General features: G+C 35.9%; 1 protein-coding gene across 11 annotated transcripts in view; it reads right to left on the reverse strand.

The window, feature by feature from the left end:
• Nucleotides 1–27,278, reverse strand: part of PPFIA2 (PTPRF interacting protein alpha 2) — a 516,856-nt gene that overhangs the window by 413,229 nt on the left and 76,349 nt on the right. For 10 of the 11 annotated variants that reach the window (XM_055236863.2, XM_055236852.2, XM_055236853.2 and 7 more), the window contains one exon: nt 17,655–17,708. The exons of the other annotated variant lie outside the window; for it this stretch is intronic. In XM_055236863.2, the coding sequence (XP_055092838.1) occupies nt 17,655–17,708 (54 nt within the window). The remainder of the gene's footprint in view (nt 1–17,654; nt 17,709–27,278) is intronic. 11 annotated transcript variants of the gene reach the window in all.

Below are 27,278 nucleotides of genomic sequence, written 5' to 3' on the forward strand. Positions count from 1 at the left end.
TAAGCAAGTATCAACCCCAATCTAACTGAGATTGAACAGGCTATTAGGCTACACAATCACAGGGAGGATGTTTAGGGTTCCCTAGAAAAAGTAAATAATTTTGAAAAAGGTTTCTAAGAATCAATTTCAATTTTATATTCTAAATAAATTTGGCAATTAATGCAAACTGATGTACCTTAAACAGTTTCAGTAGATAGCTTTTGTAGTTGCTAAAGTCTGTAGAATTGAAATACTTTTGGACCAAGAAAAGAAAGATCCTTGATTTATTTCCATTCATAATGAAGATCTTAATTTAATGCAAATTAGTTATTTAAGACCTGGTTCAACATTTACCTCTCAAAACAAGTCTTCCAAAAAAATAAAAATAACACCCCCAAACCCAAATTACCATGATTATTTCCATATAATGCAAAATTAATCATTTATTTATGTACTCATTTTTATACTTGTTAATCATGTTTTAAAAAGAAATGATTGCTGGCCGAGTGTGGTGGCTCACGCCTAATCCCAGGGAGTGGGAGGCCGAGGCGTGCGGGTAACCTGAGGCCAGGAGTTCGAGACCAGCCTAACCAACATGGAGAAATCCCATCTCCACTAAAAATACAAAATTAGCTGGGCATGGTGTCATATGCCTGCAGTCCCAGCTACTTGGGAGGCTGAGGCAGGAGAATCGCTTGAACCCATGAGGCGGAGGTTGCGGTGAGCCCAGATCACACCATTGCACTCCAGCCTGGGCAACAAGAGCAAAACTCCATCTCAAAAAAAAAAAAAAGAAAAGAAAAGAAAAAAGGAAATGATTGCTAACCAATTAGAGTGCAAAAATTTATAGTAAAGGGTCAATATTTTTTATTTTTTATAAAGTGCTAAGAATAGTACTAACTGTACAACAGGCATTACTAATATGCTTTCTCTATAAGCCTTTACCTTTACTTCATATTTTTCACATTTTAATGAGTAATTATATGTATAAAGCTGTATTCATCCATCTGCTTTTTCCAGAAAAACATCTATCTTTGATAAAAAGTAAAAATAGTTTAACTTTATTGTGTTAGATGAGAAGTCTAATTAGAAACCAGTCTCTTGTTTAGTTAAGAATTTAAGAGATCAAGAAACCTGCTCTATTTGCTGTAGAAGAATATACGTATATATATGTGTGTATATTATATGTGCATACATATACATATATGATATATAAAAATATGTTACATGTTTTATATATGTTTAAGGGTTGTATATAAATGCCTTCCAACTTATATACAAAGAAACAAATGTATGTCTAATAAATATAAATAGAAAAAGAAGGGAGAACAAAAGAACAAAATACAAATATTTGCAATTTCATGGTTAAAATGATATTTTGACTTTTGACAAAACTATGGAATTTTGGGGAGCAAAAACACTTGAAGTAAAATAATTTATATTGTGCTTTAAATAATTTAACCAGGAAATTGAATATACATTAATATTTATTTTGCATATTTTGCCCTATTTCATTAACATTGAGTTTCCTTCACAAGCCTTTCTTTAAATACCTTTTTCCTTATAGATTAGTTATAAATTAACAGTACATCAGAGGGCGGTTCCAAGAAGGTCAAATAGGAACAGCTCCAGTCTACAGCTCCCAGCCTGAGTGATGCAGAAGATGGATGATTTCTGCATTTCCAACTGAGGTACTGGGTTCATCTCACCGGGGATTGTCAGACAGTGGGTGCAGCACACCAAACGTGAGCTGAAGCAGGGCGAGGCATCGCCTCACCCAGGAAGCACAAGGGGTCAGGAAATTCCCTTTCCTAGCCAAGGAAATGGGTGACAGACGGCACTTGGAAAATCAGGTCACTCCCACCCTAATACTGCACTTTCTTAGCAAATGGCACACCCGGAGATTATGTCCTGTGCCTCGCTCGGAGGGTCCTATGCCCATGGAGCCTCGCTCATTGATAGCACAGCAGTCTGAGATCAAACTGCAAGGCGGCAGCGAGGCTGGGAGAGGGGCGCCTGCCATTCCTGAGGCTCGAGCAGGTAAACAAAGCAGCCAGGAAGCTTGAACTGGGTGGAGCCCACCGCAGCTCGAGGAGGCCCTGCCTGTCTCTGTAGACTCCACCTCTGGGGGCAGGGCATAGCCAAACAAAAGGCAGCAGAAACCTCTGCAGACTTCACTGTCCCTGTCTGACAGCTTGGAGGACAGTAGTGGTTCTCCCAGCACGCAGCTTGTGATCTGAGAACGGACCGACTACCCCCTCAGGCGGGTCCCTGACCCCTGAGTAGCCTAACTGGGAGGCACCCCCAGTAGGGGCAGTCGGACACCTCACACGGCCGGGTACCCCTCTGAGACAAAACTTCCAGAGGAACGATCAGGCAGCAACATTTGCTGTTAACCAATATTTGCTGTTCTGCAGCATTCACTGCTCCAGGCAAACAGGGTCTGGGGGGAACTCTGGCAAATTCCAACAGAACTGCAGCTGAGGGTCCTGACTGTTAGAAGGAAAACTAACAAACAGAAAGGATATCCACACCAAAACCCCATCTGTATATCACCATCATCAAAGACCAAAGGTAGATAAAACCACAAAGATTGGGAAAAAACAGAGCAGAGAAACCGAAAATTCTAAAAATCAGAGCTCCTCTCCTCCTCCAAAGGAACGCAGCTCCTCACCAGCAACGGAGCAAAGCTGGATGGAGAATGACTTTGGCGAGTTGAGAGAAGAAGGCTTCAGACAATCAAACTTCTCCGAGCTAAAGGAGGAAGTTCAAACCCATGGCAAAGAAGTTAAAAACCTTGAGAAAAGATTAGACAAATGGCTAACTAGAATAACCAATGCAGAGAAATCCTTAAAGGACCTGATGGACCTGAAAACCATGGCACAAGAACTACGTGACAAATGCACAAGCTTCAGTAGCTGATTCGATCACCTGGAAGAAACGGTAACAGCGATGGAAGATCAAATGAATGAAATGAAGTGAGAAGAGAAGTTTAGAGAAAAAAGAATAAAAAGAAATGAACAAAGCCTCCAAGAAATATGGGACTATGTGAAAAGACCAAACCTATGTCTGACTGGTGTACCTGAAAGTGACGGGGAGAATGGAACCAAGTTGGAAAGCACTCTGCAGGATAGTAACCAGGAGAACTTCCCCAATCTAGCAAGGCAGGCCAACATTCACATTCAGGAAATACAGAGAACACCACAAAGATACTCCTCGAGAAGAGCAACTCCAAGACACATAATGGTCAGATTCACCAAAGTTGAAATGCAGGAAAAAATGTTAAGGGCAGCCAGAAAGAAAGGTCGGGTTACCCACAAAGGGAAGCCCATCAGACTAACAGCTGATCTCTCAGCAGAAACTCTACAAGCCAGAAGAGAGTGGGGGCCGATATTCAACATTCTTAAAGAAAAGAATTTTCAACCCAGAATTTCATATCTAGCCAAGCTAAGCTTCATAAGTGAAGGAGAAATAAAATACTTTACAGATAAGCAAATGCTGAGAGATTTTGTCACCACCAGGCCTGCCCTAAAAGAGCTCCTGAAGGAAGCACCAAACATGGAAAGGAATAACCGGTACCAGCCCCTGCAAAAACATGCCAAATTGTAAAGACCATTGAGGCTAGGAAGAAACTGCATCAACTAATGAGAAAAATAACCAGCTAACATCGTAATGAAAGGATCAAATTCACACATAACAATATTAACCTTAAATGTAAATGAGCTAAAAGCTCCAATTAAAAGACACAGACTGGCAAATTGGATAAAGAGTCAAGACCCATCAGTGTGCTGTATTCAGGAAACCCATCTCACATGCAGAGACACAAATAGGCTCAAAATAAAGGGATGGAGGAAAATCTACCAAGCAAATGGAGAACAAAAAAAGGCAGGGGTTGCAATCCTAGTCTCTGGAAACAGACTTTAAACCAACAAAGATCAAAAGAGACAAAGAAGGCCATTACATAATGGTAAAGGGATCGATTCAACAAGAAGAGCTAACTATCCTAAATATATATACACCCAATACAGGAGCACCCAGATTCACAAAGCAAAGAGACCTACAAAGAGACTTAGACTCCCACACAATAATAATGGGAGACTTTAACACCCCACTGTCAACATTAGACAGATCAACGAGACAGAAAGTTAACAAGGATATCCAGGAATTGAACTCAGCTCTGCACCAAGCAGACCTAATAGACATCTACAGAACTCTCCACCCCAAATCAACAGAATACACATTCTTCTCAGCACCACACCGCACTTATTCCATAATTGACCACATAGTTGCAAGTAAAGCACTCCTTAGCAAATGTAAAAGAACAGAAATTATAACAAACCGTCTCTCAGACCACAGTGCAATCAAACTAGAATTCAGGATTGAGATACTCACTCAAAACTGCTCAACTACATGGAAACGGAACAACCTGCTCCTGAATGACTACTGGGTACATAACGACATGAAGACAGAAATAAAGATGTTCTTTGAAACCAACGAGAACAAAGACACAACATACCAGAATCTCTGGGACACATTTAAAGCAGTGTGTAGAGGGAAATTTATAGCACTAAATGCCCACAAGAGAAAGCAGGAAAAATTGAAAATTGACACCCTAACATCACAATTAAAAGAACTAGAGAAGCAAGAGCAAACACATTCAAAAGCTAGCAGAAGGAAGAAATAACTAAGATCAGAGAAGAACTGAAGGAAATAGAGACACAAAAATCCCTTCAAAAAATCAATGAATCCAGGAGCTGGTTTTTTGAAAAGATCAACAAAATTGATAGACCACTAGCAAGACTAATAAAGAAGAAAAGAGAGAAGAATCAAATAGACGCAATAAAAAATGATAAAGGGGATATCACCACTGATCCCACAGAAATACAAACTACCGTCAGAGAATACTATAAACACCTCTATGCAAACAAACTAGAAAATCTAGAAGAAATGGATAAATTCCTCGACACATACACTCTCCCAAGACTAAACCAGGAAGAAGTTGAATCTCTAAATAGACCAATAATAGGCTCTGAAATTGAGGCAATAATTAACAGCTTACCCACCAAAAAAAGTCCGGGACCAGACGGATTCACAGCCGAATTCTACCAGAGGTACAAGAAGGAGCTGGTTCCATTCCTTCTGGAACTATTCCAATCAATAGAAAAAGAAGGAATCCTCCCTAACTCATTTTATGAGGCCAGCATCATCCTGATACCAAAGCCTGGCAGAGACACAACAAAAAAGAGAATTTTAGACCAATATCCCTGGTGAACATCAATGCAAAAATCCTCAATAAAATACTGGCAAACCGAATCCAGCAACACATCAAAAAGCTTATCCACCATGATCCAGTGGGCTTCATCCCTAGGATGCAAGGCTGGTTCAACATACGCAAATCAATAAATGTAATCCAGCATATAAGCAGAACCAACAACAAAAAACACATGATTATCTCGATAGATGCAGAAAAGGCCTTTGACAAATTCAACAGCCCTTCATGCTAAAAACTCTCAATAAATTAGGTATTGATGGGACGTATCTCAAAATAATAAGAGCTATTTATGACAAACCCACAGCCAATATCATACTGAATTGGCAAAAACTGGAAATTTTCTCTTTGACAACTGTCACAAGACAGGGATGCCCTCTATCACCACTCCTATTCAAAATAGTGTTGGAAGTTCCGGCTAGGGCAATCACGCAGGAGAAGGAAATAAAGAGTATTCAATTAGGAAAAGAGTAAGTCAAATTGTTCCCGTTTGCAGATGACATGATTGTATATCTAGAAAACTCCATCGTCTCAGCCCAAAACCTCCCGAAGCTGATAAGCAATTTCAGCAAAATCTCAGGATACAAAATCAATGTGCGAAAATCACAAACATTCTTATACACCAATAACAGACAAACAGAGAGCCAAATCATGAGTGAACTCCCATTCACAATTGCTTCAAAGAGAATAAAATACCTAGGAATCCAACTTACAAGGGAGGGAAGGACCTCTTCAAGGAGAACTAGAAACCACTGCTCAATGAAATAAAAGAGGATACAAACAAATCGAAGAACATTCCATGCTCATGGGTAGGAAGAATCAATGTCATGAAAATGGCCATACCGCCCAAGGTAATTTATAGATTCAATGCCATCCCCATCAAGCTAACAATGACTTTCTTCACAGAATTGGAAAAAACTACTTTAAAGTTCATATGGAACCAAAAAAGAGCCCACATTGCCAAGTCAATCCTAAGCCAAAAGAACAAAGCTGGAGGCATCACGCTACCTGACTTCAAACTATTCTACAAGGCTACAGTAACCAAAACAGCATGGTACTGGTACCAAAACAGAGATATAGACCAATGGAACAGAACAGAGCCCTAAGAAATAATGCCGCATATCTACAGTTATCTGATCTTTGACAAATCTGACAAAAAGAAGAAATGGGGAAAGGATTCCCTATTCAATAAATGGTGCTGGGAAAACTGGCTAGCCATATGTAGAAAGCTGAAATTGGATCCCTTCCTTACACCTTATACAAAAATTAATTCAAGATGGATTAAAGACTTAAATGTTAGACCTAAAACCATAAAAACCCTAGAAGAAAACCTAGGCAATACCATTCAGGACATAGGTGTGGGCAAAGACTTCATGTCTAAAACACCAAAAGCAATGGCAACAGAAGCCAAAATTGACAAATGGGATCTAATAAACTGAAGAGCTTCTGCACAGCAAAAGAAACTACCATCAGAGTGAACAGGCAACGTACAGAATGGGAGAAAATTTTTGCAATCTACTCATCTGGCAAAGGGCTAATATCCAGAATCTACAAAGAACTCAAACAAATTTACAAGAAAAAAAAACCCCTTCAACAAGTGGGCAAAGGACATGAACAGACACTTTTCAAAAGAAGACATTTATGCAGCCAAAAGACACATGAAAAAATGTTCATCATCACTGGCCATCAGAGAAATGCACATCAAAACCACAATGAGATACCATCTCACACCAGTTAGAATGGCGATCATTAAAAAGTCAGGAAACAACAGGTGCTGGAGAGGATGTGGAGAAATAGGAACACTTTTACACTGTTGGTGGGACTGTAAACTAGTTCAACCATTGTGGAAGTCAGTGTGGCGACTCCTCAGAGATCTAGAACTAGAAATACCATTTGACCCAGCCATCTCATTTCTGGGTATATACCCAAAGGATTATAAATCATGCTGCTATAAAGACACATGCACACGTATGTTCACTGCAGCACTATTCACAATAGCAAAGACTTGGAACCAACCGAAAAGTCCAACAATGATAGACTGGATTAAGAAAATGTGGCACATATACACCATGGAATACTATGCAGCCATAAAAAAGGATGAGTTCATGTCCTTTGTAGGGGCGTGGATGAAGCTGGAAACCATCATTCTCAGCAAACTATCACAAGGACAAAAAACCAAACACCGCATGTTCTCACTCATAGGTGGGAATTGAACAATGAGAACACATGGACACAGGAAGGGGAACATCACACACCGAGGCCTGTTGTGGGGTGGGGGGAGGGGGAGGGATAGCATTTGGAGATATACCTAATGTTAATTGACGAGTTACTGGGTGCAGCACACCAGCTGCACATGGCACATGTATACATATGTAACTAACCTTTATGTTGTGCACATGTACCCTAAAACTTAAAGTACAATAAAAAATAAAAAAGAAAAAGAAATAGAGGCACAAAGAAGAAAGCTAATTTGCTCAAGGTTACAAACAGCTATCAAGAGGTGGAGTCAAAAATCAAATTGAGGCTGACTTTCCAGAGTCCACACTCTACGCCACTACATCTTATGCTATTTTGCAAGGATTACAAGAAATTGAAATCAAAGATTTATATAAAATATGGTTTGCACACAATATTGTATACTTTCTATAATTTTATTAACTTTTAATAAATTGTATTCTGAACTGACTCTATGTGTACACTTGACACTAATTATTTTGGAAACTTTCCTAGCAGTTACCCTTTATCATCTTTGGGGGACATACAAAATGTTAACCGTTCTACATCACCAAGCCTCTCTAGCATGTTTATCCTAGTGTTCTGTGCTTTTTCTCTTTTACCTACTTTCCACTATATCTTCCCCCCAAACTTTTCACTGTGCCTTTGAAACCTCTATTTTACATAAAACAATCTTTCCTATTTTATCACTTTGTTGAAGGAGCCCATCATCACTTTACCTCAACGAAAACAGATTTAAATGGCTTCGTAGGTTGCACCAATAGGATGCTTTTCCAAATTCCTTAGCTCACTTAACTTCAGAAAGTAGTGTTAGCACCTTTCTTGAAAACCATTAGAATTTCCAACCCATTACTCCTCCATTCTAAAGTAGAACCATCTCTACTTTAGTACTCACACCATCTGACTATTCCTCCTGTTACTCCTCCCCATCATTAATAACTAAAAATGGCGTGGTCTTTTTAACATGTAAATGAGGTTAGTTAATGAAATGACTTCAATTCAAACAAGCAACTACAAACAAGTAGCAAATCCCAAATAAATAATACCTTCATTTTCATCAATCTTGTCATTAAACAGCCTTTGTCATATATTCCCTCTACATGTCTGGACTTCAGCTTGAGCAGATTCATAACTTTCCAGTCACTTAGAGTTATAAGAATAAATCTCATCGCGGATATCCAGACCATTTTCGAGTTCAGAATGTCCAGTACAGCCTACCACCAAAATTTAAGTTACTTATTTAACACAGAGCTTTTCTGATCACTCCACCTTGAACTACTAGAAAAGAGGAAGATTATCCACTTTTTCACCTGCATTCTGTCTGCTTCATAGGTCTTTATTCTAGGTTGGGACAGGGATATGAAAGTGGGTTTCAGGAAAAAAGCCAAAGTTTTATAAGACTGGTGACTTCTATGTTCCAGGTGCCAAAATACTGGACTTCTAAATTGGGACTCATTAGAGGATTCTTTGGAGGTCCTCCCATGGGGACATCACATGCTACACAGATCACTGACATAGGCAATTGCTATTTGCTTTCTGACTAACAATTTGCCTCCTGCCACCACCTCACATTTCAGTTTATATTCTTGGCAGAACAGCTGACATCCTATTAATACTGGATCCCATTGCCCTAGCAGGCAGTCATCATATAAAGGGTTCTATTATCCTTCTACTTCCTCAGTCTGGCCCACGGGAAGCTCATGTACCTTTGACACATCAAATTTTTGTTGTAAAGACCACTCTTACTGCTATTTCTCACTGGCCTAATTTAGGTTAGCTTAACCAGACTTACACCTCCCAAATTTACTGGAGAGGAAACAAACATCTGATTCAGTGGCCATACATGTCCGCAAACTCCAAGGAATGCACATTAATTTATTTCTTCCCTTACCTTACATCTAACCCATGGAAGTACTTGATGATATACTGCTGAAAAAATATCAAAATACAAAAATACCACTGCTTCTTTCTATGAGTCATTGCTTTGGGTCCACCCTCATTTGGCTAAGGAGAAGCACACGCTTCTCTCCACGGAGTAAAAGCCCTGCAGTACTCCCTACCAGCTGACAGCTCTCTGCTAATGAGTCATCTGGTCTTCTCTAAGAGAGGATAATAGTGGTGATTCATAGTGGCAGGAATGATGCTGTCATTATTACAAGTCTGTGGTGGTTATGTCTAACACTTCTCCAAAGAATGTGGGGATACTTATCATCAATGGCACTATGTTTTGGGGTTTTAAGGATAATTTTGATTCAACAATGGAAACCTCATTTTACATTTTTTAACTCCTGCATTTTTTGAAGTTTTCAATTACTGGTTCACACTATTACAATCTGAGACCTGTTATCATCATCATTCTTGTTTAATTTATGTTTATTAAATACTTATTGAAGGCATACTATGTGCCAGCATTGGTGGTCCAGCAGTAAACCAGACAGAAATTTCTGCTCTCATAGGGTTTCTATTCCAATGATGTCAAACAACGTAATTAAGACATATGGCATTCTAAATTTGTCCCTGTGATTTTCTCTACTGTTATTTCTTCCAGTGGCCAACATTTAAAGGTTTCCTTGGGTCCTATTTCTTTCTCTACCATAAACTTCTATTACTACTGATTTTGTAAGTTGTTTTCATTTGCTATTGTCATTCTTACTACCACTACTATAGCCTGAAGTTCACCTTTGTAATTTTATTCCAGAATTATTATAATAACCTCAGTCTCCTTTTTCCATGCAGTATGCTGCTAGAGTTATCATTGTGAGCACACAAATATGTCCATATAAATCGTGTGCTCATTAACATTTGTTCTAATTCATTCATTCAACCAATAGTTATTGAGGAACTCATATGCCAAGTATTATAAATCTTTATTCTATAATAGTGAAAGAAAGAGACAAGGCCTGTAACTATGTAAAGTTTACATTCTAGTAGAAAAATATAAACAATCATTCTATAGGGTCAGAAAAAATAATACTGGGTATTCATGGAAAACTCTGTTAAAGTGACAATGAAACAAAGACCTAAAGAAAGTGAGGCAGTAAGCCATGAGGATATCTGAGGGGACAGCATGGCACAAAGAAGGAAAAATGGCAAGTGTATTGTCCCTTACCAGTAATAAACTTGCCTGGGTAAAGGGACAGCAATGGCTAGTGCAGCCTAAGTGGATGAGCTATGGAGAAAAAGGTAGAAGGTGAGTTCCTAGAATCATCGTAAGGGAAGGAAGTAATGAAGAGTCTCAGAAACCACCCCATGGGCTTTGGGAATTTTATTGTGATGGAAAGCTAACACAGCTTTAAGGCTAAATGTAGCATGTTGCAATTTACATTTCATAAAACCTGTCCTTCTTGGTTCATAGAGACTGGGCATGTGAGAAAGAATGGTGGCTTTAAACACAGTGGTAGTTTTGGAGGATTCTAAATAAATTGTGAAGACAGAGCCCAATTATGACTTTAAGTGTTTGGCTTTTGAGAAGGGTAGCATGAAGTAGCCCTTAACTGAGGGGGAAAATAGCAGGAGGTTTGTAAGAGTGATAGAGGGAATCAGAAGTTCAATTTTTAACTTGTTATGTTTTAAATTCCTATCAGATATACACGTGGACATGTCAAATGTTTAGTCATATACCAAATCTGAAGTTCAAGGGAGTGATCTAACCTAGAAATATAAATTTTTCAGTTATTATTATTTAAGTAGCACTTATGCTGGGAAATAGATTGGGCCATCAAGGGCCTGAATGTAGATAGAAAACATCGCAGGGACCACAAAAAGGATTCATCCAACACTGTGGCCTCCCAGTTCCTTAATATCATCAATTCCAATTAGCCTCAGTCCCTCTTTATTTCATCACCCATGTCTATGACCACAATCTGGAATTTACTAGTACCTGGAAATGTTTTGGTTCTGAAATGCTTAAACCGAGAACACAGGTAATGACAAAACACACTCAAATCTTCTCTCCTTAAAATAATTGTGCCTCAACCCTATCTCCTCTATTGGCTATTGCTTCGTCTGACTTTCCTGCATAACCAAGCTCTTAAAATAGTTTTCTACAGTCACTGAATACAGTTGTTAGTCTTCCATTTAATCTCTCAGGCCCCTGGAAACTTGATTCTACCTAAATTACTCTACAATTACTCTCACCAAGATAATTTCTTCTTGTTAAATACAACGAACATTGTTTTTGAACTCTCAACATCATGAAACTGCTAATAACCCTCTTGCCATCCTCTCTTTAACTTGGCATTAATGATTCTCACATTTCTGGTATCCATCCTTGGACCCATCTCTGTTTTGTCTTTTTTGAGGCACATTCTTCCTCTCACCTTTACTTAAGTGCTTTTCTTTCTCAGGCTTTATTCTGAACTCTCTTATAACTCTATATATATGTTTTTTGGGAGGATGATGTCATCAACTCCAATAGCTTTAATTAAGTCTTCTGCATGTCCAAATAAATAGCTTTAAATGAGATCTCACCTTTAAATTTCCAAATCATTCATATATTCCCAATTCAGCTCAACTTAACGTGTCTAAAACTGAATACCTCATTTCCCCCTTGAAAATGCTCTATCTCATTGGTTTCTTGTCACGATCAATGGTACCTTCATCTGCTCAATTGCCAAACCAGAAAGTTCCAGTATCAGCCTTGACTTCTCAATAGGCCTCAGTCTGCTTCCAAACAACCACCTATTCTTGCATGTTCACCATGTTCTCAATATCTCATGAGTCAATCCATTCTTCTCCATTCTTGTTGTCACCTTATAGGCTTTTATTAATCATCTAATTTTTAAAAAAATAATGTCTAGTTTCTCTTGTGATATTGCCCTCAGTTATTGTTATAATCTAGGGAGATAAACAAAAAAAGTCACCATGATCATTTTCATCACTATCCTTTGAAAGAATGACTGCAAGTCTTTTCATAGGTCTCTTTGCTTTAGTCTTTTCTCTAATTCACTCTCCAACTGGTAACAAGAAAATGTTTCTAAAGGGAAGATCTCATTGACTCTTCTGTTTAAAGACTTCAATGCTTCCCTTTGGTCTTTCGTATAAAGTACAAATTCCTTCCATGTAATTTATCATATTCTTGCCCAGGCTTAACTTTCTAGCCTTCTATCTCACCTTTATCTGCCATGCCCAGATTATTTTATACTTTACTACATGATGTTATTTTCTCAGTTTTTACCTATGCAGATGCTGTTTCCTCTGCTTAATATACCATGGTCCCCCCTTCATTTGGCAGCTTCAATTCATCCTACAATTGGCAAGAAAGAAATTATTTTCTTCTATCTGCCTTGCTTGTTTCTCTAGTCCCTTTCTGTTCCCATCAATTGGATTATGTGATACTCTTACTTGCTTTCATCTCATCCTGTGCTTACATGATGCTATAATTGGTTTTTGCCAAACTGTCCATTCAAGTATATTGTAAGATTCTGAAATGAGAAACTGTGTATTGTTTATCAGTGTCTCCAAAACCTAACCAAATTCTATAGTACAGCCTAGCACATAATGTACACTCAAATATACACTGAATTTGAAATAAACAAATAGGAAAATGAAAGGAAATAATATAACAATATAAGGTTGAAATATAACAATATAAGGTTGAAATAATTTAAATTAGGACACGATTCAGATTAATGTTATTTTATTATCTGTTGAAGTAAATGAGTAAAACCTTGTCGCTTTTGAATAATCAAATTAAAATCAGTTTTGTAGATTTTTAAACTCTAAGACCGTTTACAATTTAAAATATATATAATTTGGTTTAAACAGCACACTCAGAAAATTGAAGTTGTTTTAAATTCTGTGGTGTGTTTATCTAAATTGCTAAGGACCATCAGGAAGACAATTAAAATGAGAACAGAAAGTACAATTCTGTTTCCTCGGTGGGGAAAAAAAAAACCTAAGAGAGCTTAAGAATGTTCAGGACAGTGTGTATATCAAGCCCAAGGATATGAATTAGATGGGTAATCACTTATTCACCACACTCTAGAAATAAAGAGAACCATTAGCATTTAGGAAAAAAAACAAACTTAAAAAACATTTAAAAGTATTAAGTTCTATAGGGAGCAAAATGTATAGATCTTATTATTCCAAAGAAATAAATAGAAAGAGAACAAGGAAGAAACTGAATACCTTCAGTGGTATTCTTGCTATAATTACTACATGACGCAATGAAGTAGATTTAATTTAAATCCTGATAATAACATTTTGTGAAATACAATGAAACATCTTCACGTTTGACCAATGTATCTCATGTAGTCTCTTTATTAGATTTTTGTCAATATCGGCCCTTAAAAAACATCAGAAATAATAAGAAAGTAAATAGCTACATAACAATTAAAATATTTTCCTAAACCAAATTGCAAAGAGAAACACCTCTCATTGTGTATATACAGACTCTGCTTGAGTCTATTATCACTAAAATTAACTCGTATGGCCAAGCTGATCCACTAAATCCTACCTGTTGACTTACACCTAGTCCACAGTCTACAGACAATTCTGGCACCAGGGCAGGGGTTGTCTTAAAAATTACACCTCTCTCTTACTGGCTCATGGATTCAACAAAGGAAGGGATCCTTCACACTGCTGGTTACACACCGACCAGCACAACTACAGCTCTCCAGATAGCAGGTTCATGCTTACAGATATATAACAGAGTTCATGCATTGCACCCCAGTACTTCAGTAACCAAAGTCCTCTTGGCCATCTGTAGCAGACATAGATATACTTTACCTTGGCCTTGCCAGGGGTTGGCTGACAATGTGGGGCACTTTGATTCTTTACAGTTCCCAAATTTTTTACATTTTAATATTGCTCATATTTAAAACAAAGCACTATGACAAAGTGGTATATTTACAAAGCACTATTTAATTTAATAACGAATTTTACACTTTCAACTTTGATTATCTAGTTTCTTTTCCTTTGTACTTCTATGTAAATAAATTCTATGCTCTTATGCTGGAGGTTAATCTGTGATCCAATTTTTATGAATGGGAAACATATGCCAAATATAGAATATCTTTTGATATAATTTTCAAAGACAGCTTTAAGTTAATATTTAACAGACACTATTTTTTTCTCCAATGATAAAAGCATTTATTTTCTAAGATAATTATGTGATTTGGAAAAATCTCCGAGTTGTGTTTGCTGCTACAATTAATTTCCAGTTTCTGAATTAAAATCCTTTTCAGAAACAGGCCATTTGTAAAATTTTGAATCACCCTTGAAAATCATGAATGAGTAATTTTCTTTTTCTTTATTAACATTAAAACTGAGACTACTTGAATTTTCAATAAAATCTATTTAACACTTACTGTTTAAAATATTAATGCAAAATTGTCCTAGAGTTCTCAAATTTATTCTTACCAGATATGCAAATTTACTTATAATGACATTTGCAAATTTGACACAACCTTCTATATATGCCTTACCATTTGAAATAACAAACTTCACTCTTTTTTCTAATGCTTCAGAAATAACATTTATGTGTACCCACAGTAAAATTTGCAATTTTAAACATACCATTAACATTTCAAGATACCTCTGAGATTTCTATTACACTGGCAAAGAAATTACTCGACAGCTATGCATCCTTATGCTAGATCATTCACTCAATGCTTGATGTATTCTGTTCAATAAATGAAAAAATATAAGACTTTGAATTTCTTACCAATGAAAACATCATCATAGAATGGTTTCTAGAAAAAGCATAGCTTTTGAAGTAGACAATAGTATTTTGATGATCTATTAAAATGACATTTTTTAAAGAAAGGAAAAAATACACTTTGGGAGGCCAAGGCAGGCAGATCACTTGAAGTCAGGAGTTCGAGACCAGCCTGACCAACACGGTGAAACCCTGTATCTACTAGAAATACAAAAATTAGTCGGGCATGCTGGCACACACCTGTGATCTCAGCTACTCGCTAGGCTGAGGCAGGAGAACCCTTTGAACCCAAAAGGCAGAGGCTGCAGTAAGCCGAGATCATGCCACTGCACTCCCATCTGGGTGACAGACAGAATGAGACTCAGTCTCAAAAAAATTTTTTTTTAATTTTAAAAAGGAAAAAATTATTTTAAAAACTTGAAATTGATTTAGATTATGTATAATTTAATCTGACTTTCAGTTTTCTAACTTGGAGGCAAAAACAATAGCTTCTTTCATTGCTTTATTCTTAAATGATGGAAGTAACCCTAGATACTATTGGGCTAACTACCTAGATACCTTAGATACTTAGGGCTAAAGAAAATGACTGTTACATAGCTCCAGGCAGTATGTTCTAGATAGTTCCTTAACAATGGGAGACACTAAATTAATGTGTACTAATGAACCCCTAGATTACCTAAGCCCTTATGCACTCTGAAATGTTCATAATGTTTTCCACTCTACAAAATGTTATAAAATAAGCATAATCACTGAAACTTCAGAAAACATAAGTATAAAATAATCATCATGGTATAGCACAGCCAAGAAAGAACTCCTATCTTCTTCACAATATTATAAGTTGTTTTAAAAGAAAAAAATTTACCTATTTATCTAAGTATACATATATAGATTGATATACTATATATACATATATATGTGTGTATATATATATATATATATATATATAGAGAGAGAGAGAGAGAGAGAGAAAGTTGTATAACTCATGCCTATTCACTTTTATTTATTGGGAATGACATTGATGTGGTTTGCCTTCAGGATATCATTTTTCCTTTCTGTGACCTTTATTTTCTCCCTGCAAAAGGATTCTTTCAACAACTAGGCCACATACCCATTCAATCTTTCATGTTTAGAAACATGCTTTCTTAGAGGGTATGACAAACTAATTTATTTTAACATGTAAATAATGGATAAGATCTTTATCAGTACTTGGCAGAAGACAGATATTTTATTTTGCATTGAACAAGGGACAAATCCTTTGAAACTGACTAATCTCTAACTGTAGAATTCTTCCAGGAATCAGTGAACAGTTGAGGGAAGTATTTTGAAGGTAGTAAATCAACTTTTCTGATGTAAGTTGAATTCTATGGGCAAGCACTGTGCAAGGCAGAAGGGTAAAATTACATCACATAAGCACTCACCTATAATACTTAAGTAAAAGACTGGTCATTAATCCTGTCAATATACTTTCCAGGTGGGCTTACATTTCACCTTGCCTTACATTGTAATGTAATAGGTCTAGGGGATAAATATAAGCAGCTGTCTGCAGCCAATACATTTTTCCACATAAATACTTATGATAAAAATAAAAAGAAGGAAAAGGACTATACTATGTTTTTTAGCCATACTTTGGGAGCAACTTGATGAAAATTAGATAACACCATGAGACACAACAGAGACAGGAGAGAAAGAGCTAGAAAAGAAAGTTATCTCTTTAACAACTCATTGGTGTTTTAATGGAGTTAAAGTACTTCACCTACATGCCTATGTGAAGAATAGCTAAAAAATGATAACACTGAGTTCTGTATGTTCCTCATTAAATTTCATTTTGCTAAATAAAAAGGAAGTAATGATAAAAATGTATGCATTGACTATTTGTTGATATAACTTGAATCTGTCTTATTACTTTAGATATACTCTTTGAATTTATTTTGGATCTCAAGCACGAAGTCATAGGGATGTCATCTCTATCAGTGTTTTCTGAAATCTGACATCACAGAAAGGACTAAGATGTTCCAATAATAGAACATCAAGCTTTGTTACTGCTTATAAATTATAATTCATAGAAACTTTAGAACACTTTATAAACTTTAATTTCCTGGAAGCTTCCTGAATTAAGTAGAAAAGAACAATATCAAGAGTCAATACTATTTATCACATGGACATAATTTTTCTCAGTAACTAGAAAATATATTGCAACCCAAATACTATACTCATATTTAGAAAAATAAACTCTCCAGTTAGAACATAAATTACTGAGATATTCTAATATTTTATTCCTATTTTTAAAGCCAATAAATTGAGATAAGTTTTTATAAGTTGTTAAAACTTTTTAATAAAAACACCAGACCACACCTCAAAGCAATTCCATACTTCTGTTATTAGTTTCTATAATAGCTGTATTTATAAAAAGTACCTGCATATGACAAATAATATACAAGCAATCGACTGATGATCTGGTGTGTACACAATTCAATTCATCAACAGTTAAATTTAACGAAGAATCTAACTTACCGGTGGATCAGCCCCCTTAGAACCAGCCAGCCCTCCTGTTAGGGATTCGATATCCTGAAAAGGGGAGAGGTGTTGATTGTAAAGTGCTACTCAACAGCATGAAGAATCCCCCAGTCCCACAGTGTAATAATTTATTTAGCTGCAAAGTTAAGGCACATCAGCTATTTTATTATTATTTTTTTGCCATCTTGGACACTGTAATACTATACAAATAGTCTACATCTAAAGATCTAGATATTCTCTCCAACTCTGGACAGTCTATGAAAAGAAAAACATATAAACAAATTTTTTTAAATATGCAGATGTTTCATCTCTGAAAAGCTGAAGTGAGAGCAGAAAAAAGAAAATTTAAGAAAACTTCAGTTTAACGTATTATTTTCAAAAATATTAAACCCATGGAAAATGTGTAACCTAAAAATTTTTTAAACGTTTTTTTATTTTTTATGAATACATAATAGTTGTACTTATTTATGACATACATGTGATATTTTGATGTAAGTATTTGATGTGTAATAATCAAATTTAGGTCCGTCACCTCAAACATTTATCATTTCATTGCTTTGGAAACATTCCAAATATACTCTTCTAGCTATTATGAAATATACAATAAATTATTGTTAACAATAGTCGCCCTATTGTGCTACTGAACATTATGTCTTACTCATTTCATCTAACTGTAGATAAAAATATTAACCAAATCTTTTTTCACCACCGCCCAACTAGCCTTCCCAGTCTGTGGTAACCACCATTCTATTAATTACCTCCATGAGATCATTTTTTTTTATAGCTCTTACATATGAGTAAGAACAGGTGACATTTATCTTTTTGTGCCTGGTTGATTTTACCTAATATTATCCAGGATCATCCATGTTGTTGCAAATTTTAAAAATTATAACTATGGTCTACTCTGTTTCTACACATAGAGTATAAAAATATAAAGAGATCGATTTTTAATCTCTAATAGGTAACCACAGAAGGTCATGCTTGAGTAATGACTATAGTTGTTAAATTTATAAATGGAGAAATAGGTAATGGTGTGATAAGCTATACAGGCTGTGACCTGTTTATAGGGACAACTACAACTCAGCCTGATAAGTTCTAAGGCTTTGGTTCCAGGGTTACTAATGATTATATGACTTATTCAAAAGAAGTTGCAATTCTAGGTTTTAAAGTAAAATCACCCAGGTTTTTAGTGTTTGCAGCTGATTTAAGTTGTAAACTGTCCCTCATCCCTCCCAAATGAAAAAAACACAAATCTCTGCTAAAAGGCTGCTGGAAAGGAGTTTTGGGTTAAATCGAATGGTTACACTTCTTCGCTAAAAATGTTCTTTCTTATGACTCTGATCACCTCTTATCTGTTTGCATCTAGTTGGAAAGACAGGGATGAAGAAGGGGGAAATATAGTTGCATTAAGAAAGAAAAGAAGAAAGATAATTAAGTCCCGATTGAAGTAATAGAAATTTAAATGCCTATGATGAGGAAAAAGGCCAATATTTTGATATAATTAAGAGGACTTATGCTACTAATTCACTTAGGACTTAATCAGATGATTTTCCCCTTATATTGAAAAAGTGAGGACTCTTAATAATACAATATGGGGCTGGGATGAACACGTGATGGAAACATTCAAGGAAGGGGACAGGGAAGGATGGTGTTATAACTGTTTCTATCTGAAATGCTAACTTTGAATAGGAACATAATGGGTAATGAATTTATTCATGCATAGTCTACTAAAGGTCACAAATGACAAGGAGTACTTACCAAGAAAATTATTAAATGGTCTCCTTTCTAATGGAAATGTATATATATATATTTTCTCTACCAAGAATCCTTTTGAGGAACTACTCCTTCCCCTCTCCCATTCTAGCTACAAAAGAGGCTAATAAAAATTGCTTCAAATATTGTAGGGAACTGCCAGAGAATTAAGGCAATATAGAATCTGAAAAACATAATGGTAGAGTTTAAGTCCTTGATTGTATCATTTGAGGAATGTTTGAAATGAGATGTTCTCTCTGCCTGCAATTCAGCTTAAGATAGATTTCTGGCTCTGAAAAGTAAAAATATCCTAATTATATTGGCATTTTGGGTCTATTTGTAAAAGGCCCACCCTCTCCATCCTGTTCAAATGCTTTATTCCAACATCATGCCCAACATAAAAAAAATCAACTCATCTAAATTATCTGATCTTACATGTTCTTTAGCATTCTTATTGTCACTTAATTTTGTCTTTGTATAATTAAAACAAAGCATCAAACACATGTATAAATTGGCAAGGAATATTAATATCCTTATCAAATCCAAAGATAAAACATAACTTAAAATTGTCTTAAAATCTCATGGAATGAACAACATTAGGTAGTAAAATGACTAAAATATTAGATTTACAGAAAATAAGACACACAGCTTGCACTGTTTGATAATATTTCTGCTATGACCATACTGAAACAAGTTTCTGTTCATGTAAAATGTTATTTCCAATTATACTTAAAATGAAAAAAAAGATATCAAGTGCATTTGGAGTTAATACATGTCTTTCTTTGTAGAAAGGCATATATTAATGATATACTTTTTAATGAAGCTATCAGAGGGATAATAGAGAAACTGATGTGGATAACAAGTATTTTAGCAATTTAGTCAATGCATTTTCTCATATTTTGTAGTTTGATCATTAAGATTTCTTATCTAAGTAAGTTGTGGCAAGTTTCAGATTTTTAAAATTTTAAGCTCTTTGTGATTGACATGTCGAGAAAAAATGAGAAAGAAGAATGTAGAAGATGAATGAAAAGGTCAATAAATTTTGTAGTTTTTAACACATTGAATTTAAAACAAATTATGAATTAACGGCTCTAAATAGTATACAGATGTATATTCTTATCTCTAAATGGGTATGTTGTAAATTGAATGTAAATCATTCAATTGTAAAAAAAATGTTTGAGTTCATGTTCTATTTTGAGTGTAAGTTGAAAAAGAGTATCCTACTTGGAGAGAGGTCCAAGTTAAACATGGCTTATCAGTTCATGCAAAAGGAATTTTCTCAGGTGTGCATAATGAACATAAGTGTGCACGGATGCATTTATGTTGTAAAATTAGTAGACAAAACAAATACTTTGAGGAACTCTGGACATATGATTACTACATAGTTTTCAAATGATAACTAAAAGTGAGTCAATATTTTTGATGGTTGTTGAATATTTTATCTGCAAAGTATAAGTAAAATCTTTGACAAATGTGTCTATTTTCTTATTTCAATATATTTTATATAGATAACAACAAAAGGGGACATCAAATAGTATAAACATTGACTTCCTAGAAAGTTTTTTGACTTACTATTGTAAAAATATTATTTGTTTGATTAAAACACTCAAAACATAATTTTATTTTTAACTAGGCTACAGAATTTATTTAACCATATTGCATACCATGTTGAGGTCATCATTTGTATCTAATAGCTAATAAAATAGCTACTACTCAGTGAACACTTGCTATGTGCTAGGTACTCTTATAAGTGCTTTGTAGACATTAACGCCATAATAAACTTATGTTAGTTAATTATTTTCTCACTTGAAAGGTTAGTTTACATAACTCATACAGTATCATAGAGCTATTAAGAAATGGGTTATAAAACATATACATAGGACTCCAAACCTGTATTTTTTTAATTACCAGTCCTAGTGAACAGTTTCACCCTGGTACCCTGGTGACACTGCACATATCTATGTTGGCGATGCAGGCAAGGCTAAACCACAGGCTGGTAAATCTTGGTGGAATATCCCGTGACCCTCCCAGAACATGGCAAAGGAGGCAGTCTTATGAGGAGCTTTTACATAGCTATTTCTTATTTGCCTCCCTCACACCAGTGAGGCATGGGACTTCTCACCTCACACCTCCCTACACCAGGTCCATCTTCAGGCTATCAAACCACTTAGGTGCAGTATGGAATTGGCTCCTCCCTAACAGTATAGCCCACTTCTCTTGTTGCCTATCATTTGACCCATCCAGTTCAGTGTTGTCCAGTGGAAATTGGGACCAGGGTCAGAATTAGAGCAGGTAAGTGAGGTGCCTATAGTGCAAAATTTAAGTAGGTGCTGGTTCTTAGGGTCATACAACTGCTGACCTGCACTTGTATAATCTTGATAGTGAGCACCTTATTAAATATTGTGCCCTAAGCACTTCACTTGTCTCATCTGAATCCTGGCCTTTCTAGGGACCTGAGGAGCTAAAACAATGGTAGCCTTCCTTATGCTGACTGTGTAAGTAACAAACATAAATCCATTTGGATTAATCGTCTCCTTATCACTCGAATCTGTAGAAGTGTAGCAAGCACCTACCCCATGTTGTTGCTCAGGGACTGCATGCTGCTTCACACTGGTATACTCAATCATATGAATTTTTATCATCAATGATGAATGAAATAAACTAGTATCTATTAATTATATAAGAAATTTCATTTCTTAAACATCATTTCAGATAATGAAAGCTTCATTTTCCTCTCCAAGGTGTGAAAAACCTAAGTGGGGTTATTAGCCAGTCCTTAACACAGCTGTGCAGATTCAGTTTTTCAACACTGGAAAGTTCTGATCCTGGCATGAAAACCTAGTAAACCAAGGATGGCCAGTGAATCAGAAGTCTTAAAGCTTGGGAAGGTTGAGCTCCAGGAAGAGTGAGGTGATCAGTGTCAGAGCTCTAAGTAGAGCGAGACTTAGGGCATTCTCAGACTTGAGGAGCCTACATTGCACTGCATTTGTACTACTGGTTGTTCGCCTGCACCTTTGCTCCCTGGCCTCCTGCTCCAAGAATTGGCATATTCTTCCTTTGACAAACACTTTGAATGATGGAGCTATAGGGATTAATCACGTGGCTCTCAGTGTAAGCCATTAAGTTCAGATACTGTAAGTCTTGCTTCCTTTGTGTGCAAGTGAAAAAAATAAAAGGATATTAGGATTTCAGGTCTTTCCCAGAGCTGTTGCTGGATTCTTATTTTTATCCCTGAAGAGCAGGATCAGCCAATTATGTTAAAGAACAATATGATAAAATAATTTGGCTATCGAATACAGTAAGAATGAACAAATAAAATTCTAAAGAGTTAGTTGACTCTAGCATCACATATGCCACAAGACCCAAGATATCTTCAAACCTGCGAGTTATATTTAAAGTTAATATCAGGTTTTAAGCTTTCACTTGTTCAAAAAGTCACTTAATGTAATACGAAAATACTTAAAACATTATAATAATTGTCAATTATGGGCATTTTAAAATTTCAGATTTATGCACTGTTATGGGTTAAATTATGTTCCCTGAAAATTCAAATGTTGAAGTCTTAACCCTCAGTACCTAAGAATGTAACTGTGTTTGAATGTAAGGTCTCTAATGAGGTGATTAAGAAGATTGATCTAATATGACTGGTGTCCTTATAAGAAGCAGAAGAGATAGCAGGGATGTGTGCACACTGAGCAAAGGCCATACGAGAACACAAGAAGAAGGCAGCGATTTCTAAGCCACGGAGAGTGCCCTCAGAAGACATAAAATCTGCAAACACCTTTATCTTGGAATTCCAGCCCTAGAACTGTGAGAAAATACATTTATATTGTTTAAGTCACTCAGTCTGTGGTATTTTGTTATAGGAGCCCTAGCAAACTAATGCATGCATATTTGTAATTTGGGACTAGTTTATAGATTCTTTGGGAAAAGTTATCATATTTCAATATACAGTACATAAGAGTTCATTTAAGCAGTTATCATATTTCAATATAGAGTACATAAGAGTTCATTTAAGCAGTCTATAAAAAAATCAGTATCAGTGGAATCAATGTGAAATAGTAAAATGACCATTTCTATCAAATGGTTATATTTAAAATTATTTCAAATCTTTAAAATATTTAATGAAGTATTATATATATGTTAAAACTTCACAAAATTTATTGTATTCAAAACATTGAAATTAAGCATTTCTCATCTCCTTTATAGAAAAATTTCTCAAAATTCCCCTCTCCCCCTACTTTCTGTTAATATGCCCTGTTGTGCCCACCACATCACTGCAACTCCTCTTATCAAGGTTGCCAATGACATCCTATCATTCAAATTTAATTTTTCATGTTCTGTCATCATATTTCTTGATCACTAAGCTTCAGTCAACACAGCTGACTACTTCATCTTTATTGAAATACTTTTCACTTTTGGCTTTCATTTATTTTCACCCACTATATGATTTTATTTAGTACTGTGGCTCTAAATATAATGCATGCTGATAAATTTTGAATTTCTATCTTCAACTTCAACCTGTCCTCTGAGATCCATACTGCCACTTCAATCTCAACTTAGATGTATTATAGCCATGTAACATGCAATAATGCAAAATTAAACTCTTGATTCCATCACAACTCTTCCCTTAAATTAGGTTCCCATCCCAGTAATTGCCATCTTATTAAATAACATCACCATTCACCCCATTGCTCACGTCCAAATCCATCAGCAAATCCTAATAAGTCTATTGTAAAAATACTACTTGAATTTGACTACATCTCACTACCTTCATTCCTGTCATCTTAATCCCTTGTACTATATCAATAATATCTATCACATAAACTGAAAAAAATACATATATATATATATAGCTTTCTAACTGTTGTCCATGAATTTGTTATCTCCCTCTCCCCTATATATTCTCCACATAGTAGCCGAACAATCCATTTAAATTGTCAGTTAGATCACATTGCTGTCTTGACCAAAACCCTAAACGGTTTCCCAGCAATCTTAAAGCAAAACACAAACTTATTGCTATGCTCTGCCATGCCCTGTATGATCTAGCTCTTGGCTATCTCTCTGACAATACCTTTTGCCGCTCTCCCTCCGTCCTGCCTTCTCAGACACAACGGCCTCATTATTATTCCAAAAAAAGTTCAAAATTTGGCTTCTATCTCAGGGCCTTTGCCCATGCTTTTCCTGCGTCTTAGGATGCTCATTTCTAGATGTCCTAGTCCATTTTGTGTTGCTATAAAGGATGACCTAAGGCTCAGTAATAAAAAGTAAAGAAAGAAAAAAAAGGTTTATTTGGTGCAGAATTCTGAGGCCAGAAAGTTCAAGATTGGACTTCTGCATCTGAGCAGGGCCTTAGGCTGCCCCCACCCATGGCAGAAGGCCAAGGGGAGCCAGCTGTGTGAAAGAGTGAGGAGGTGTCAGGCTCTTTGTAACAACCAGCTCTCATGGGAACTAATAAAGAGAGAACCCACTCACCCCCAAGGGAGGGCATTAATCTATTCATGAGGGATCTGTCCCATGACCCAAACACCTCACAGTAGGCACCACTTCCAACATTAGGTGTCAAATTTCAACATGAGGTTTGAAGGGGACAAACATTAAAACCATAGCACTAGATATCCTCCTATTTAACTCACCCACTTCATTCAGATCTTAGCTTACATACCAAAATTCTGAATGACCTTCCCTAACTAATTGTCTAAATCAGTCAAGGTCCCACCTGAACAAACTGACAAACTCAGAGACTATACAGAAGAACATTTAATAAAGGTATGATTTACAGAGGTATGGATAGTTTACAGGATCCAGAGAAATGGTGGTACATGGGGACTAGCAACAGCTAGACGTTGTAACCACCCTTAAACCTAAAGAAGTAAGGTGCAAGAACAATGTGGTCAAGAGTCCAGCAAGAGGTGAATACCTATCATCAGCCTATAGAACAGCTTGCCACACAGTGGAGACTCAATAAATACTTATTGAATAATATAATTACTGAATGAATGAATAAATTACGTGATACTATTTTTATATATATAAAAAGCTGAATCTCAGAGTACATATGGTGAAGTGTGTCTTATTTTTGTATAACTGTATCACTTTGAAAGCATGGCTCAAAGCAATAATGTTTGCCCAATAAATCTTTATAAAATGCCTGAGTGAATAAACTAATAAATGACTTGCCCCAAATCACACAGCTGGTGAATGCTCGAAAGAAGCTTTGAAATCCCAAGTGTTATAACTCAAGCCTAGTGTATTTTCTGTTCCATCATATATCACTAATGAGACATCCTCCTGAAAGAAAAACTCCTCAACTCTGTATTTTCTCATCTCTTGAGGTACTAAGTTTCTATATGTTACATGGTTTCTAGTACATCAGAAGGAAAAATGCAAAATTATTTAATGTCAATAGACAATACATTAAGTTCATCCTCTGGTTAAATACTGCCAATGCTTCCAATTAAAGGTCTGACCCCTTAATCATTGTACAATCAATAAATCAATGCTTGAAAATTTGACCTAACATGTATGTCTGGCATTAATAAATGGTTCAAATATGTTAAACTAAAAATCAGCAATGTTTATTTTTATGTAACATCTCATAGTATGTTGGTTCACAGCACTGGGAATAAGTAATAGAAGATAAAATTTATTTTAAACAAATCATTCACTTTTTCACACAAGGCTTAATGGAAACAATCTTTCATCACCGAATACCAGCTCCTTAAGGCAAGCATCCAAATAATGAAGCTGAGTTTGTTAATGAGGCATCTTCCTCCTCAACCAGACTTAAGCGGTTAGTGTTTCCTTGGCAACATTACAGGGTAAATTTCCTGGGAGGCATAGAAAAAGCAGGAAACACACAGACCAATTTTACAAATCTTTCCTATGTAAGCCAAAATGTGTCCTTTTAAATTATTCTTTAAAACAAAAAAAGGGGAAATATCTATTTCTTTACTTTGGGTATAGGCCAGCCTGAATCTGAGTTTTCCTTAAGCCACACAATTAATTCCTTCAAAAAAGAGCAGTTGAGCAAATTTTGTGGCTGAGGCACTGTACACTTCATGGGAGGACACAATGAGGAGTAAATCAAGGTCACAGGTTTCATAGCATTCAGAGTCATGACATGCTCTCTGACTTTAAGGATTTTTCAGTCCAAAAGCACATAAATCTGCAGAACAACATGAGGAAGAATTTTGAGAAATGTGGTGTTAAAATTATAACAGACAGGGGTTGTGGTGTTAAATTTTATAGTGTGACAATTAGTTTGGGTATTTCATATTGCCAGATTGTACTTTATTTTTGAATGCATACCAGGTAAGTGTCTCCAGGAACTGGTTGAATAACATAATAATTAACATTTATTAAGCATTTACTAAAACAGACACCATGCTAAGAGCGCTACTGCCGCATTAGGTAACATCCTAACTCTCTTAGCCATTATTATTTCCACCATTTCAAGATGATGAAACTGGGTCTTTCAGAGTTTAAATGACTTAACAAAGGTCACACAGCTAATAAGTGTTCAAACCAAAGACGCTGATTCCAGAGGCAATGATTTTTAACAACGATGCTCTCTTGAATGAATTGAGGTGTGAGAAAAGAATAGGGAGGACTTCTTGGCATGCATATGGTGACTTGGAAGAAAACATAAATACTTATTCACTATCTGAAGAAGAAATGCAACAAATTGCAGGCAGAATAATTCTGAGGTGGCTAATATCCTCTGATGGGAGAATGATTACCCTTGATTGACCTGTAAATGTAAGAGCTGAGAACATTAGATTTAGCCAAAAAGTAAAATTCCCAAAATCTTGGCTATATATTTCTAATTTCAAAGTCTTCTATCTGAATTCAAATCTAACTAGGAAA

The sequence above is a fragment of the Symphalangus syndactylus genome, chromosome 13 (assembly GCF_028878055.3).
Source record: "Symphalangus syndactylus isolate Jambi chromosome 13, NHGRI_mSymSyn1-v2.1_pri, whole genome shotgun sequence".
Classification (NCBI taxonomy): Eukaryota; Metazoa; Chordata; class Mammalia; order Primates; family Hylobatidae; genus Symphalangus; species Symphalangus syndactylus.